At 38.0% G+C, this 14,149-nt stretch overlaps 1 protein-coding gene across 2 annotated transcripts in view; it reads left to right on the forward strand.

The window, feature by feature from the left end:
- Nucleotides 1-13,814, forward strand: part of LOC308551959 (eukaryotic translation initiation factor 1A, X-chromosomal) — a 32,915-nt gene extending 19,101 nt beyond the window's left edge. For both annotated transcript variants that reach the window (XM_081126880.1, XM_081126879.1), the window contains 3 exons: nt 7,821-7,902; nt 9,741-9,832; nt 11,485-13,814. In XM_081126880.1, coding sequence (XP_080983006.1) covers nt 7,821-7,902; nt 9,741-9,832; nt 11,485-11,490 — 180 coding nt within the window. In that variant the 3' untranslated portion in view covers nt 11,491-13,814. The remainder of the gene's footprint in view (nt 1-7,820; nt 7,903-9,740; nt 9,833-11,484) is intronic.
- Nucleotides 13,815-14,149: the final 335 nt, after the last annotated feature.

Consider the following 14,149-nt stretch of genomic DNA (forward strand, 5'->3'; position numbering starts at 1 on the left):
CTGGCAAAATGGAAGAGCAGAGGGATTTTTCCACATAAAATCTGCTCTACCCTCCCCTTACTAGCTGATTATATAGGGATGAGGAAGAAAGGCTATACATGCAGGTGGGAAGAGTAGGAAGAGGGGTGGCTCCAGGGTCCATGGTCTGTGTGTGTCCTTCCAGGATCTTGAAGTCTGACAACAAGGTAGTTAATTTTCAGTTTGTTAAAACCCAGCTCAGCCAGTTCCTAGGACCAGAGAATGGTCAGCAATACTCAGGCAAACTTATGGAGAGCCGTCTGGTTCCAGGCACAGCAACAAAATCAAAGAGCAGCCTGCCTTTTGTTTTCAAAATGCATTTTGTTTTCTGAGCAGTGGACCTGTCCATGCCCCAAGGAGTCTCTTACTTTTTACAGCTCTGTTTTTCTTCTTGCAGCACATCCACGTTTCCCAGAGTCTGTAAGAAAACTACTTATATGTAGTTAGTAAAGTGAATAATCATTAAACAATTATGGTCTTATTCCTATTACGTGCCCTCCCCCCTTTCTCAATCATGGTTAACAGAGCGTGATCAACATCTCTGCTCCTAACATTCCCCACTGCTGTTTCTGTCTCATATATATTAGATTAGTTTTAGGTAAAAAGTCTTAGCCTGCCAGACTGTATTTGCTTTTGCCTTGAAAGCAGTTTCTGGGTGTGAAATACTGGAATGTGGGGTCTAAAAAGAGGAGAATTGTCAGAAAAAACAGTACATGCCTTTTAATTTCTCAAAACCATGGTTATGCCACAACAGCAAATAATCTACTGCCCGATTCTTTAGAACTGTCCTTCTGACCTGGCTCAGCTCTTGATTTATCCCATGTATAGTCCTGGAAGTGGCATTTTACCATGCTCCAAGCCAGCCGGGTCACTTCTACATTAAGGGAGCCTAGCATTATGGGCATAACGGAAATGGTTAAAGCAATATATTCAGCAGAGCCACAGGTGAAGATCATTGCAGTCTGGTGTTACAGCAGTGAGGTCTCTTTTGGTTTGGAGCTACATGATACTTCTGAGGCATAAAGATGCTGAGTTATTCAAGGAACAAGGCCCCCTGTGCTGTTGGCAAGGATATGAATAAACAGTTATCCCCACACATCAGAAACCAATAGGTCAGCAGCTTAGAATGTCCATTACTATAAGGGAGAGTGAAATTCTTAAAACAGTTTATATTGTAGTTATTAGATACTGAAAGAAAATAACTAGAACATCTGGTAAAAGCCAGACATTCACCACAGGAAGCTACTGCAGCAACTTCTAGAGAAAACATCCCTGCATTCTTTTCTCAGACAGTGGGTCCCATCCATTTTTCCTCCAGTTGATCTCTGGTGATTTGATTTTCATTGTTTTGAGTAGAATTCTTGTCTCCTGCTTGGAATGAATGTAATAGACCTGTGACAGAAAAATGTTTGGTGGTGAGGCCCCACCCTACCCTACAGTTGTTCCTTGCCAAGCACTTGGGGCTTTTCTACCATGGTGACCTTCTATATGTGGCCCTTTGTTTTGTTCTGCTCATGTCTGTCTAACTGCCTACCACATTCCTCTTCAAGGATCTTGGCTCTGAACTCTTTCAGAGAAAAAGAGGTGCAGTGTCTTTTTATAGCTACTTCCTGCTGAGGAGGTTTTCTTCAGAGCCAAGAGATCTTTTGCTCTCTGTCAGATGGATGATGAGGCCTGGGCACAAAGGGAGGTGGCAGTGGTGTCTAGAGGTGGGTTTCCCTGAGTGTGAGTAGGAGATAGTCTGTTACAAATTTTAGTCAATGCTAAAATAGGAATAATGACAACTGGTCTGGTGGAAGGAAAAAAAAACTTCCCTATAGAACTACAATTTTTCCCACTGCAGTCACCCTCATTTTTTTAAGAGCCAAATTAAAACCAGTCTATTTACTGTATTGTTTCAGTTTGGCCTATTGTTTCTGTGAACACAATAAGAATAGCAATTGATCATGTAGGCTTTTTTTTTTTTTTAATATATTTTTATTGATTTCAGAGAGAGGAAAGGAGAGGGAGAGATGATGAGAGAGTCATTGATCAGCTAGCCTCCTGCACACCCCCACTGGGGATCGAGCCTGCAACCTGGGCATGTGCCCCGACCAGGAATCAAACCACAGTCTCCTGGATCCTAAGTCGACACTCAACCGCTGAGCTGCTGGTTTTTTAAACTTAACCACCTGATTAATATAATGTATAACCATTCCAATAATTTATATAACTTTTGCTTCCTAGGCAAACACATGAAAGACTTTTTTCCCTTGTAAGAGACTGGAAAAGGACCAACCAAGTCTGTGTTAGTTACCTTAAGTTCATTTATCTAATTAAATTTATTATTCAGATTACGTATAATAATTTCCTTTTAAGATTTCTCTTCACCTTCTATAATGTTTTCTTCAACTTGCACACATTCTCTGCAGTTTTCCTAGTTCCTTTTAGTTTTTCTTAACTCATTCAGAAATAACCAACTTTAGAACCACCTGGTTTCAGTTTTATGTTACCGAAACAATGTAATTTCTTCCCAATTTAATTAGAATTCTTTTTTTTTTTTTTTTAAATATATCTTTATTGATTTCAGAGAGAGGAAAGGAGAGGGGGAGAGAGAGAAACATCAATGATGACAGAGTCATTGATCAAGCCTGTAACCTGGGCATGTTCCCTGGCCGGGAATCGAACCCTGATCGCCTGGATCCCAGGTCAATGCTCAACCGCTGAGCCACGCCTGGCTGGGCTTAATTAGAATTCTTAATTCTTAGAAACCTTGACCATTTTTGTGACAAGTAATTAGCATTCCTCAGATTAGCAATACATTCATATTTTTTAAAGATGTATTTCAAATAAAATACAAGGCATATTCATTAACAGATTCAAGTCCATCCTCTAGATTCTCTGTAAAGAGACCAAAAGTAGGCAAACTCAGATTAATATTTCAGTGTTTTGTCATTTTAGAATACCTATTCAGAATATACCTATTCAATAATTTTTACTATTTAACCCAGGAAAAATCCAAAGTCTTAAGTTATACATATAATTATTACTGAAAAGCCTTATTTAAAACCCTTCATTTTAGTTAATATATTTACTGTGTCTTAACAACTTTATGAGACTTTAGAGCCAATTATTATTTCCCAAGGCAAATTTTCTTGGCAGATTTTCACAACTCCCAGGCTTCAGTCAGCCTTATTGTGAAAGTCCCTTTTTCCTTTTTTCTCCTTTTCTTTCTTTACAGAGTAGGGGGACTGGATAGGACACTCTGCTGGTTTTTGCCCTAGGATATTTCTGCAGCTCCTGCCCTTCTGGGAGAATATCTTGGGTTTAAAAGATTTATTTGCCATATTTTTCTTAACAGAATGTAACAGCATAATATCTTGCACATAAAAAGAAATCTTACCCTATTTCAAAACAACCTCTAAAGTAAATAAATTACTCTCAAAAGGAGGGACATTAGCCTTAGAACCTTTATCTTACACTGAGTACAGCGAATGACCTTTGTTTGGTCTGAGTCGCACAAAGGCAAAATATCAGAGGATTCCCTGTGTTCATAAAACATTGAAGAGTAAACTAAGTCTCCAAAAGACAAAAAAGAATCTGTGACCACATTGCAGACAGACAAAACTCTCACTGCATTTAAGGCAGCTGATACCTTGAGAGGTAGAGCAGGAAGGTTCCCCAAGTAAAAAAAAAACTCAGCAGCTGCTGGGAAGTTTGTGCAATTGCAGCCACCCACTCACCCAAGGGCTTCAGCTTGCCATAAGCAGCTGGGGCCTCCAGCGAAATGGGATATGCCCCCATCTTTAAACAAATTAAACCAAACAACAAGGAAACAAAACGACAAGAGACTTTTTTAAGCACAGTATTCACAGGAGTACACAACCTGTTTCTTGTCTGTCTAACCGCAGGAACCTCAGAATACCCTGTACCAAAGCAGAGCACAGTCTCATCCCAGAGTGGATCAGACTAAAGGCTCAGAGACCAGGCAAGGACCACTGGAGATCTCCTGCCTCTCGGACCTGATCCAGATGTGCCAGACAATAGGCAAGGGGCAGTAATGCCCCTTGTGTCCTACAAAAAATGCTTAATTCAACATAAGTCATAGGAGAGAGAATGGGGATTGTTGGGGTTGCAGCCAGAACTCAAAACGAAAATTCCTGGTAGTGCTGTGAATAGAAAGTCCAAGCCTCAGCTACAGGAGCTCCCAGCCCAGGCAGCAAGCCGTACCCTGGAGGATTCCCCCACTCATGTTCCTTCATGGTTCACCAGACATCTGAAGAGCAAGTTGAGTGGAGGACAAAGGAGTTATATACTCGCCTCTCTATAGGTCTCAAAATCCCTCTGCTGAATATTTTAGTACAGATTAACTCAAGGCCCCTTTTTACTTTGTTGTGGCCTCAGAACTCATGAGAATCACTTTATCTTGCCAAGTCTTGAGACTGCTGGCTTCTCTGCTTGCTTGATGGGGGGCTGGGGGAGTTGTCCAACCCTCAGGCAAAATTATTTGGTCTGGCTCTGCCAAGGCAACTTCTGGCCAGAGTTGAAATTCAATAAATCTAGAGGTTTTTCATAGCTAATTTTTAAGGTGATAATTTTGTATGGCCTGCGAATGATGTTATAAAAATCCAGTGGCCCTTGGCAGAAAAATGGTTCCCCACCTCTGGCTTAGAGAGTAAAACTATCTTTTTTTCCTTTTCTCCCCCCCCCCCCTTTACCTTCATTCTCTGGTTGGGGAGATTTTTAACCATTTGCTCTCAAGTCCCCTTGGCTGGTGAAGATAATGGCTTTTTATTTGCAGGCTGGCTGCAAATTGCCTACACTGTTCAGTCTTGATTTAACTTTCCTGTCTCAGTTTCCTATTTTCCTTTCCCTGGAATTTTCCTAGCTCCTTACTGCCCTGTAACATGAGGACTCGCTACTACCAGTGAGCACCAACCTCTGGCCACCGTGGATTCAGGTGTGCGGTGGCCCACCCTACAGAGCAGGACTTAACTTGAGCACATCTGAAGGTGTGCTGAGTCTGCCTCTTGAATGTATCACTTGTGGATGTGGTGGTGTGGTGATGGTGCTCCCACGTAGCCTGAAGCTGTCCACGGGGTGTTCTGGCTTTGGGGCCTCCCAGGAGGTGCAGGCCTCTGTCCGTGTTCTTCCTGGTGCCATGGCATGAGCTACAAAGCTATCTGCAGTTGGCTGCTACTTGTGCTGGGCTTAGAGTTGCCAAGGCAAGGCCACTTTGTAAACTAAGGCCAGCTGCTGCTCGTGCCTGGCCTGGAGCCACTAAGCAAGGTGTACAGAGTAAGCTGAGGCCAGATGCTGCTTGTTTGAGAGATTTTACAAAAGTCTGAAGTATGAGCCAGAAAAGCCCCTGGAAACAGCTTTGGTGAGCCCAAAAGGGCAGGGCTAACGGGGGCCAGATTGATAGAGGCAGATATGGCCCCTGCCTGCTGACTTTATGTGTGAAGGGCTCAGAAAGGGAACAGCACCTCTGGGAGAACTGTGTATGCCCCTTCTCTCCCCCACAGCTTTGGCCCTGATGCCAAACACTTCATGTATGTTTCTGGTGCCTTTCAAGCTGCTGCCACTGTGCTGGAGCTGAGGGATTGAGTCTGAGTAAGTCTGTGCACCAGACATTTAAGAGGATCTGCCTGGGACTCCAGCAGCTTCAGCCTCCCTCAGTCACCAATCACCGCTGGTTTTTATAGCCAGAAGTTGCGGGGACTCCTCCTCTTGGCACTGGGACATGGGGCTGGGGGGCCTGGTGTGGGCTGGGACCCCCTCACTCCTCAGAGGGAGGACCAGTATCCCTCCCAGTATTTATCTGGGTGTGGGACCAGCCCCATGTCTCTGCTCCTCTTACCAGTCTCAGTGTGGCTTCTGTAAGTCCCTCGTTGCAGGACTTATTTGGAATGATTTCAGACAGTTCTAAATGATGGTTGTTTTAAAGATTAGTTGTATTTTTGATGTGATTGTGGGAGGAAACAAGTACCATGTTTACTACCTACACTGCCATCTTGACCAGAAGTTATTGGGAGTCTTTGTGCTTCCTTATGAATGTTGGGGTTTTTCTGTTTCTGTGAAAAATGCCATTGTAATTTGGTAGAATTACATTAAATCTGTAGATTTCTTTGGGTAGCTAGTATGGACACTTGAGCAGTATTAACTCCAGGTAAAGAACACTGGGTATCTTTCATTACGTCTTCAGTTTCAGTCACCAGTACCTTACAGTTTTTATCCTAAGTATTTTGTTCTGATGTTACTGTAAATGCTATTGTTTTCTTGATTCCTTATTCACACAGTTCATTGCTAGTGTGTATAAACACAACTGCTTTTCATATTTGGGTTTTCTCCTTTTTATTATCCTTTTCTTTCAATTTTATTTTGTATTGGTTTCAGGTATAGAGCTTAGTGGTTAGATAGTCATATACTTTACGTAGTGTTTCTTTGATATTTCCAGTACCCACCAGGCACCATACATATTATTGTATGTTGACTGTGTTTCTTACGCTTTACTTACATCCCCATTACTACTTTATAACTACCAGTTTGTATACTGCTTAATTGCTTTATTCCCAATCCCCTGTTCTCCAGCAACCGCCAATTTGTCTGTGAGTATTTCAATTTTCTTTGTTTATTCTGTTTTTTAGATTTCACATATAAGTGAACTCATACGGTATTTGTCTTTCTCTGACTTATTTCCCTGTATATTGATTTTTCTGTCCTGAAACTTGATTGAACTAACTTTTTGTTTTGATTTTTATAGACTGAATCATATATTTTTCCTTATTAAGAAATTCTGTGATAAAAGCTTGTGATCCCTCTTTAAAAAATGTTTTATTGTTTTATAATCTGGTCCTAACTTCACATAAACCCCAAAACTGGATAGAGTAATTATTAATTCCCTGTTTTCTGGGCAATGAAACCATAATTCTTTTATATATATAAAATTCTTTTATATATATATAAAGTACTATATATATATATATAGTATTGATTTCCGAGAGAAGAAGGGAAAGGGAGAGAGAGAAACATCAATGATGAGAGAGTCTTTGATCGGCTGCCTCCTACATGCCCCCGACTGGGGATCGAGCCCGCAACCCGGGCATGTGCCCAAACTGGGAATTGAACTGCGATCTCCTGGATTCTAGGCTGACTCTCAACTGCTGAGCCACTCCCAGCCGGGCAGAAACCATAATTCTTAGAGGATTAATAAAATCCCTCTGTATTTTGTATGCACATTTCGTATGCAGTGTTGCTTTATGTCACACTGCAGTTTTATCACTGTTCTTTTCTTTTCTTTTCTTTTCTTTGAGGTTTTTTTGGGCTAATTGTAAGTATTCTTCAAATACTGCTTTCTCCCTCCAGATGACTCATTTTTTAAAATGGCCAACTGTGAACATTTTAGAACAGTATTATGAGGGGCATTTGCAACAGAAACACTAAAAAGTTCTTTTAAAATACATATTTTGAGACTTCACCTCAGGTCTTTCAGTCTACAGGAGATATAATTATGTTTTTAAAAACGCCACAAGCAGTTCTGATAGGGAAGCTACCACATTGCAACTTTTCTATTTTTCTTTCCCCTTTTTCTCTCTTTTAAAATGAATTATATAAGCAGTTTCTCTAGGCTATTAATCATTATTTAGTCATTTATGCAAAATGATTTCTACTTAATTAAATCCAAGGATATTTTAGGAATGTGGAGAGTTTGTAACAGAACAGTTAAGTGAGCTTTACCTTAATGTGTTTAATTTGAAAGTAATTTATGAAACAATTGATATTTTGGCAAATCCAGTTTTAGAAGTTATTTATCTATCTCTAAGGATAACAAAGCTGATGTAATTTTAAAGTACAATGCAGATGAAGCTAGAAGTCTGAAAGCATATGGCGAGCTTCCAGAACATGGTAATGTCAAAGTTTTGTTTTCCTGTTTTATGGCATTATTAGTTTGTTGTTTCAGTGAAGCAGTTTTGATAGAATTCTGTCTTTTCTACATATTTTTCATGTATGTACTGAACAAAAATTAGTTTTAAGTATGCCTCTATACAGTATTAATACTTTAGGAATAAAATTCTGTTTCATGTTCTTTTGGTAGGGAGTTTAAAAGATTTTAAGCTCTGAGCTTGTGTATAATGTGTTAAGAAAATGCATTTTTATGTAGCGCTTTTAAGTTCTCAAAAGAGATTTGTCAGTTTTCAAGTATGTAAGGACAACAATTATGACATTGTTTATTTCTATTTTTATAGAAAACAATGGTCAATGTATCTTAGCATAGTATTTCATAGAGGTTTTTTTAAATTTTTTTTTTTTTTTTTTTAATCCTTACCAAGGATATATATGTTCATTGGTTTGGGGGGCGGGGAGGAATATTGATGTGAAAGAAAACCATCGACTGGCTGAATACAGTATGCACCCTGACTGGGGACCAAACCCACACCTGGGTATATTCCCCGACCCATAATCAAATCCACAACCCTTCGGTTTATGGAATGAGTTTCCAGCCATACAGCCACAGTGGCCAGGGCTGCATGTATTTTTTAACAGATATTTCTTTTTATTCTGTTTTTGAAATCCTCACCCAAGGATATGCTTATTGATATTAGAGAGGAAGGGGGAGAGAGAGAGAAAGAGAGACATCAGTGTGAGAGAGATCATTGATTGGTTGCTTTCCATACATGCCCTGACTGGGAATTGAAGCTACAATCAGGGTATGTGCACTGTACAGTAATCAAGCCCACATCCTTTTGGTACATGGGATGATACTCCTAAGCAACTGAGCTACACTAGCCAAGGCTATTTTTTTTTTTATTCTTAATGACCACTTAAAAAGATAAAGTAAGGTCAGTATAACATTAAAGAGTAGGTGTACTAAGCTTACATTTCTAAGCTCACATTTTTCACTTGTCAGCTATTTTATTTAGTTGTTTTACTTCATTGCATTTTATAATGAAAATATAAGATCTTTACATAATCATGAAAATTTTGATAAAATTATTTTAAAATATCTGGAAATCAGACCAATATTCCCTTTTTCAGTTCTATTGCTTAGGACAGTGATTTTCAACCAATGTGCCACAATAATTTTTAAAACACTCAGTGCTTGAGTATTTAGTCAGGGGCACTGACCTGTTTCCCATTAGACTGTCAAATTTAAAAAATGACAGCAGCCAACACAAAAACCATCCACTATGAATGAATAAAAATTATACCTATTTTTTTGTCAGATCGGGGAAAAAATGTTTTTTGGTGTACTGCAGAATTTTAGTAATTAGAAATTAAAAATCTCTGACTAAGGGGTTAAGCATGATTTAATGAAGTCTTTATGACTGATTTGGTAAGTCTAATAGTGAATGAGTTCTTAGGAAAACTACATGTGCTGAGGAAGTTGTTAGCATGTTTTCAGACCTGTTTTGAAGCATACTTGGGAAGTATAAGAGTTACTGTAGTTAGATCCTGCTTGTCTTTCTTATAATACCTTTCTGAATGAAGTAAAACTATAGCACGTATACCCTTCATTATAGTTACTTAGCACTGAACTTCTGGGAATTTTATTTTGAAATTGCTCTGTGATGAGTTCTTCGAAGTTTGGAAATTTTTTTTTTTTTGTAATGAAACATTTGAATTGCAGTAGCACTTGTAAGAATCTTTAATAGTTTATTTTTTATTAGGCCCATTTCTTTTAATAGGTAATTAATCTGATAACATCTTGATTACCTATGTGATTATATTTATTCTATCTTTAGCTAAAATCAATGAAACGGATACATTTGGTCCTGGAGATGATGATGAAATCCAGTTTGATGATATTGGAGATGATGATGAAGACATTGATGATGTAAGTAGTAGATAAACCCCATGGGGTTTTGTTTGTTTTATGTGCAAGGAAACCAGATGTTTTCCCTAACTTCCTTTAATCTGAGAATGTTGAACACTTAAATTCAGTGTATTTGGAAGCTTGTTCATGAATGTGAATATTCATTAATATTCAGAAGCCAAGTAGTCTAACTTTTTATACTTAAAGAAAATTTATAATCCTTTGCAACATTTCTTTCTGAAAAGATCAGTATTAGCTTTGACAGTGGGTACTGCATATTGGTAATTTGGTTAAGAGTGTCTACAGAGATAGCTATTAAGAACTATAGCAAACAGTTCTAAAAATGTGTCTTCTCTTAAATGAAATATTAATATGTTAAAAGAAGGATCTTGTTTGAACCAGTTTGATGAAGCATTGAAATTGTAATATACGTTAAAAGCCTTATTAAAATGGAGGGCTTCCCGACCAGGCGTGGCTCAGCGGTTGAGCGTTGACCTAGGATCCAGGTGATCAGAGCTTGATTCCTGGTCAGGGCACATGCCCAGGTTGCGGGCTCAATCCCCCAGTCGGGCACATGCAGGAGGCAGCCAATCAATGACTCTCTCATCATTGAAGTTTCTGTCTCTCTCTTCCTCTCCTTTCCTCTCTCTGAAATCAATAAAAATATATTTAAAATAATAATAAAATAAAGTAAAATAAAATAAAATATAAAATAAAATAATAAAATAAAATAAAATAAAATGGAGGCCCACTGTCAAAGTACATATTGAGACTACATTATCCTTTTTGTCACTGCCACATTCTTGGTTTGCAGTATGTATGTGTTTATATGTGAAAAATATCACATCCTTTTCATTTCCTATATCTTGATATACTTGAAAATGTACATAACATTTGGAACTATATCAAAATGTAATAAATATTTATAGATGAAAAGGATAGATGTGACAGATCAAGTATGGAAGAAATACTTAAACAGTAGTAATCTTTGTGGTATGTATATTGGTGGTCTCTTTTGTTTTTTTAGAACATAGCAATCAGTATTTTATTTATGTAGTTATTTCTATATTATTTACTTATATGTCTTTATTGTTGAAAGCATTACAGATGCCCCCTTTTTCTCTCCCATTGATCCCCTCCACCCCAAGTCCACCCAACTACCAGGCCTTCACCACATTATTGCAGGGGCTGGCTGCTGGGGCTCAATTAGTTGGGTGTCGTTCCGGGCACCATAAGGTTGCTGGTTTAGTTGCCAGTTAGGGCACATGCCCAGGTTGTGGGTTCAGTCTCCCTGTAGGAGGTATACAAGAGGCAGTTGATGTATGTTTCTCACATCAGTGTGTTTCTCTTTCTCTTCTTCTCCAACTCCTCTAATAGTAAATTTTATAATAAGTGGGGGGTGGGGGTAGAAATGGGGACATTTGTAATAATGTCAACAATAAAAGTAAAGACAAAAAGAGGAAGGAGATGTTAAACTTCATTAAAAATAGTCTTCATGACATATAACAGTTCCAAAGCCATAAAGATTTGGCAATGGATGGGAATTGAGAACAGTTTCATATAGGAATTAACTTTAAAAGGATTTATTTTAGATATAGTCTAAGGAGGTCCTTATTCAGTAGTCTATTATAAGAATTCTTTTAACATGGATCTGATGTTCTTTTCACTTACAGATCTAAATTGAACCTAATGTTTCAGAGTATTATTAGTTCTACAGTTTGGATTTTGGCCATCACCTATTAAGAAGAATGAAACTTCAGGATGAATGCAGTTTGCTAATGCACACTGATTTATTTCCATTGTTTTAAAGTATTTATTATTATATATCTTTAAATAAAATGTTAACACTTTACTCTTTTGATGTTATGGAACTTAGGGGTAAAAGACTACAATTGTCTGCAGTTAATAGGAAGAAGTGGGGGGAGAGAATAAATAAAATGTTTTCCAGTTATTGGATGTTTTGACTGAATTGCCTTATGGTCAGTGGTAAGTTCAAAGCAATTTTTTTTCAGGGTCTTTCTGTATGTTCGTTACCTAGATATTCTCTTTGATTTTTTGATAACTTAAGGAAGTTAGAAATCTACATTTGAAGTTAGAAGGGGCTATTTTTTATATTACTGTAGCTGTACTGTATTTTTATACTATGATACCATTCTTTTCATCATTTTATGTTGGCATTATAAATAACTAGCATTTACAAACTACAGATTTTCCAACGTGGGTGTGATTAGCAGTTTTTAATTCTTAAGATGAGTAGTTGCAAAAATTTATTGCTAGATAATATGCAATGAACTCAAAATTGAAAGTACTGATATACTAGTCAACAGTGTTCATTAAGTTGTATAGAGTTTCTTAAATAATGCAACTTTTAATGGCAAAATGAGAATAGTTTGTACTATACAAAAAAGTTGTGTTAAAATGCATTATTTTATTGTCACAACTCATGTGTTTGTAAGCTATAGTTTTGGGCTTTATGAACAATTAAATTACAACATATAAATGAAAAATTGATTTGATGATAAACTGATGTAAGGAAAAGGATGGGACCACAGCTAAGAAATATAATAAAATGTCCATTGGGTATATTTTGGCCTTACTTTGTTTTACTGGTTTATTTTATTGTGTGAACCTATTTTTGTGTATATTTTATCAAGAATTTATATTATGACCTTGTAAATGTTTTGTTTGAAAGTTAATACAGTAAAGTGAAATTAAGGGTGAGGCTAAACACAGGAAATCTTACACAACTTTAATAGAAAAGATTTAAGTAGATTTTGAAACACCACATTTTTTTTCCCCAGAGGGTTTTTTCCAGCAGAGGAAATTAATGTAAAGGGACTACATCTTTACCTGATTTTAGTTTTATAGATGAAAAATATAAAGAAGACTATATCTTTATATGGTTTTGTCTCGTGTGTGTAGGAAGGCTGGCTAGCTATGAGGATTGACCCCAACCATAGTGTACAAGCTGCTGTGGAGGTGCCTAATCAAGATGCCCCTTTGGATATGTTGCATGTGAAACTAATTAGATCCTTCTGTGATGATGTCTGAAGCTGGCTTCTGGGTTCATTGGTTTTGAGGCCTTTGGGAGAGACTCTGTTATAGGTCAAAGTCAGCCTCTGCCTGGCCCTGGGCAACCTGTTTGGAGCTACAAAGTGATCCACAGTTTGTGGCTGCCTCTGCAGGACCTGGTTGTGCATAGGAAGGACAAAGCTGCACACCAAGGCTGGCTTCCCCCAGCACTAAGCCTCAGCGCTGATCAGCAGAAGTTCCAAGTCACCCTGAGATCTGTCTCCATCTGCCTCTGCCTTTTGGCTGCCTGTTAGGCTCAGTCACTGAAAGAGCTTTTGGTGGTACTTGAGTTGTATGAGGTAGGTTCTCAGTAAGTCACCAGGTCAGGGCGAGTGGTATTCAGATTGATGCAGGGTGAAGCTCAATGACAGTGTTGGGTGAAGCTACTCAGCAAATGTCCTTGGGTATACCAAGTCTAGCTGCCACATGCTAGGTGCTCGCACACCTTTGTGGTGGGACAGGTGTCAGAAAGTCATCAAGGTGAGGTCAGCAGAGATTATCAGGACCAAATAGACCAGGATTTGGCCATATGAAGGAAGGCTCTGCACTGGTTGGGAACCAGAGTTCAACAGAGCACGACCTCTAGAGTCAGAAGACTGAATAGAGTCTTGGAAACTCCATGAAAATGGTAGAGACTCAGTATGCAACTTGTAACGATAGAACAACCAGAAAGAATAAAGCGCTCAAACAACATAGACCACTTAAACCTAGGAGACATATGTAACACATTTCAGTCAACAATAGAATATTTTTCTCAAGCATACAAGGTACATTATCCAGGACAGATCTTAATTAGGACATAAAACAAGTGTTAATACATGTATTAAGTGCAAGTCTAGCATAATGAAAAAGAAGCAGCAATAGAAGACATAGTTAAAAAAGCAATAAAAATAGTTCTTTGAAAATACTAATTAAAAATTGACAGCTTTAGATAACCAAGAAAAAAGACAATAACAAATATAAAATTGGGTGGAAGAGAACATTACAGTCATTCTACATAAAATATATTTTGAGTAATATTACAAAAAGTTGGATTTCAACAGATAATTTAAAGGGTATGGATACATTTGTAGAAAAATGCAAGCTACCAAGAATGAAACGAAAAAATATGAACACGTATAACTAGTGACATGTTTATTAAAAATAAAAATTAGGAAAAACAAGATGGCAGCGTAGGTAACAGCTGCACCCGCCACCTCTCACAACCACATCAAAATTACAACTAAAATGCAGAACCGCCATCACTCAGAGCCTCCTGAGATCTGG

The sequence above is a fragment of the Miniopterus schreibersii genome (assembly GCF_964146895.1).
Source record: "Miniopterus schreibersii genome assembly, chromosome: Y".
Classification (NCBI taxonomy): Eukaryota; Metazoa; Chordata; class Mammalia; order Chiroptera; family Miniopteridae; genus Miniopterus; species Miniopterus schreibersii.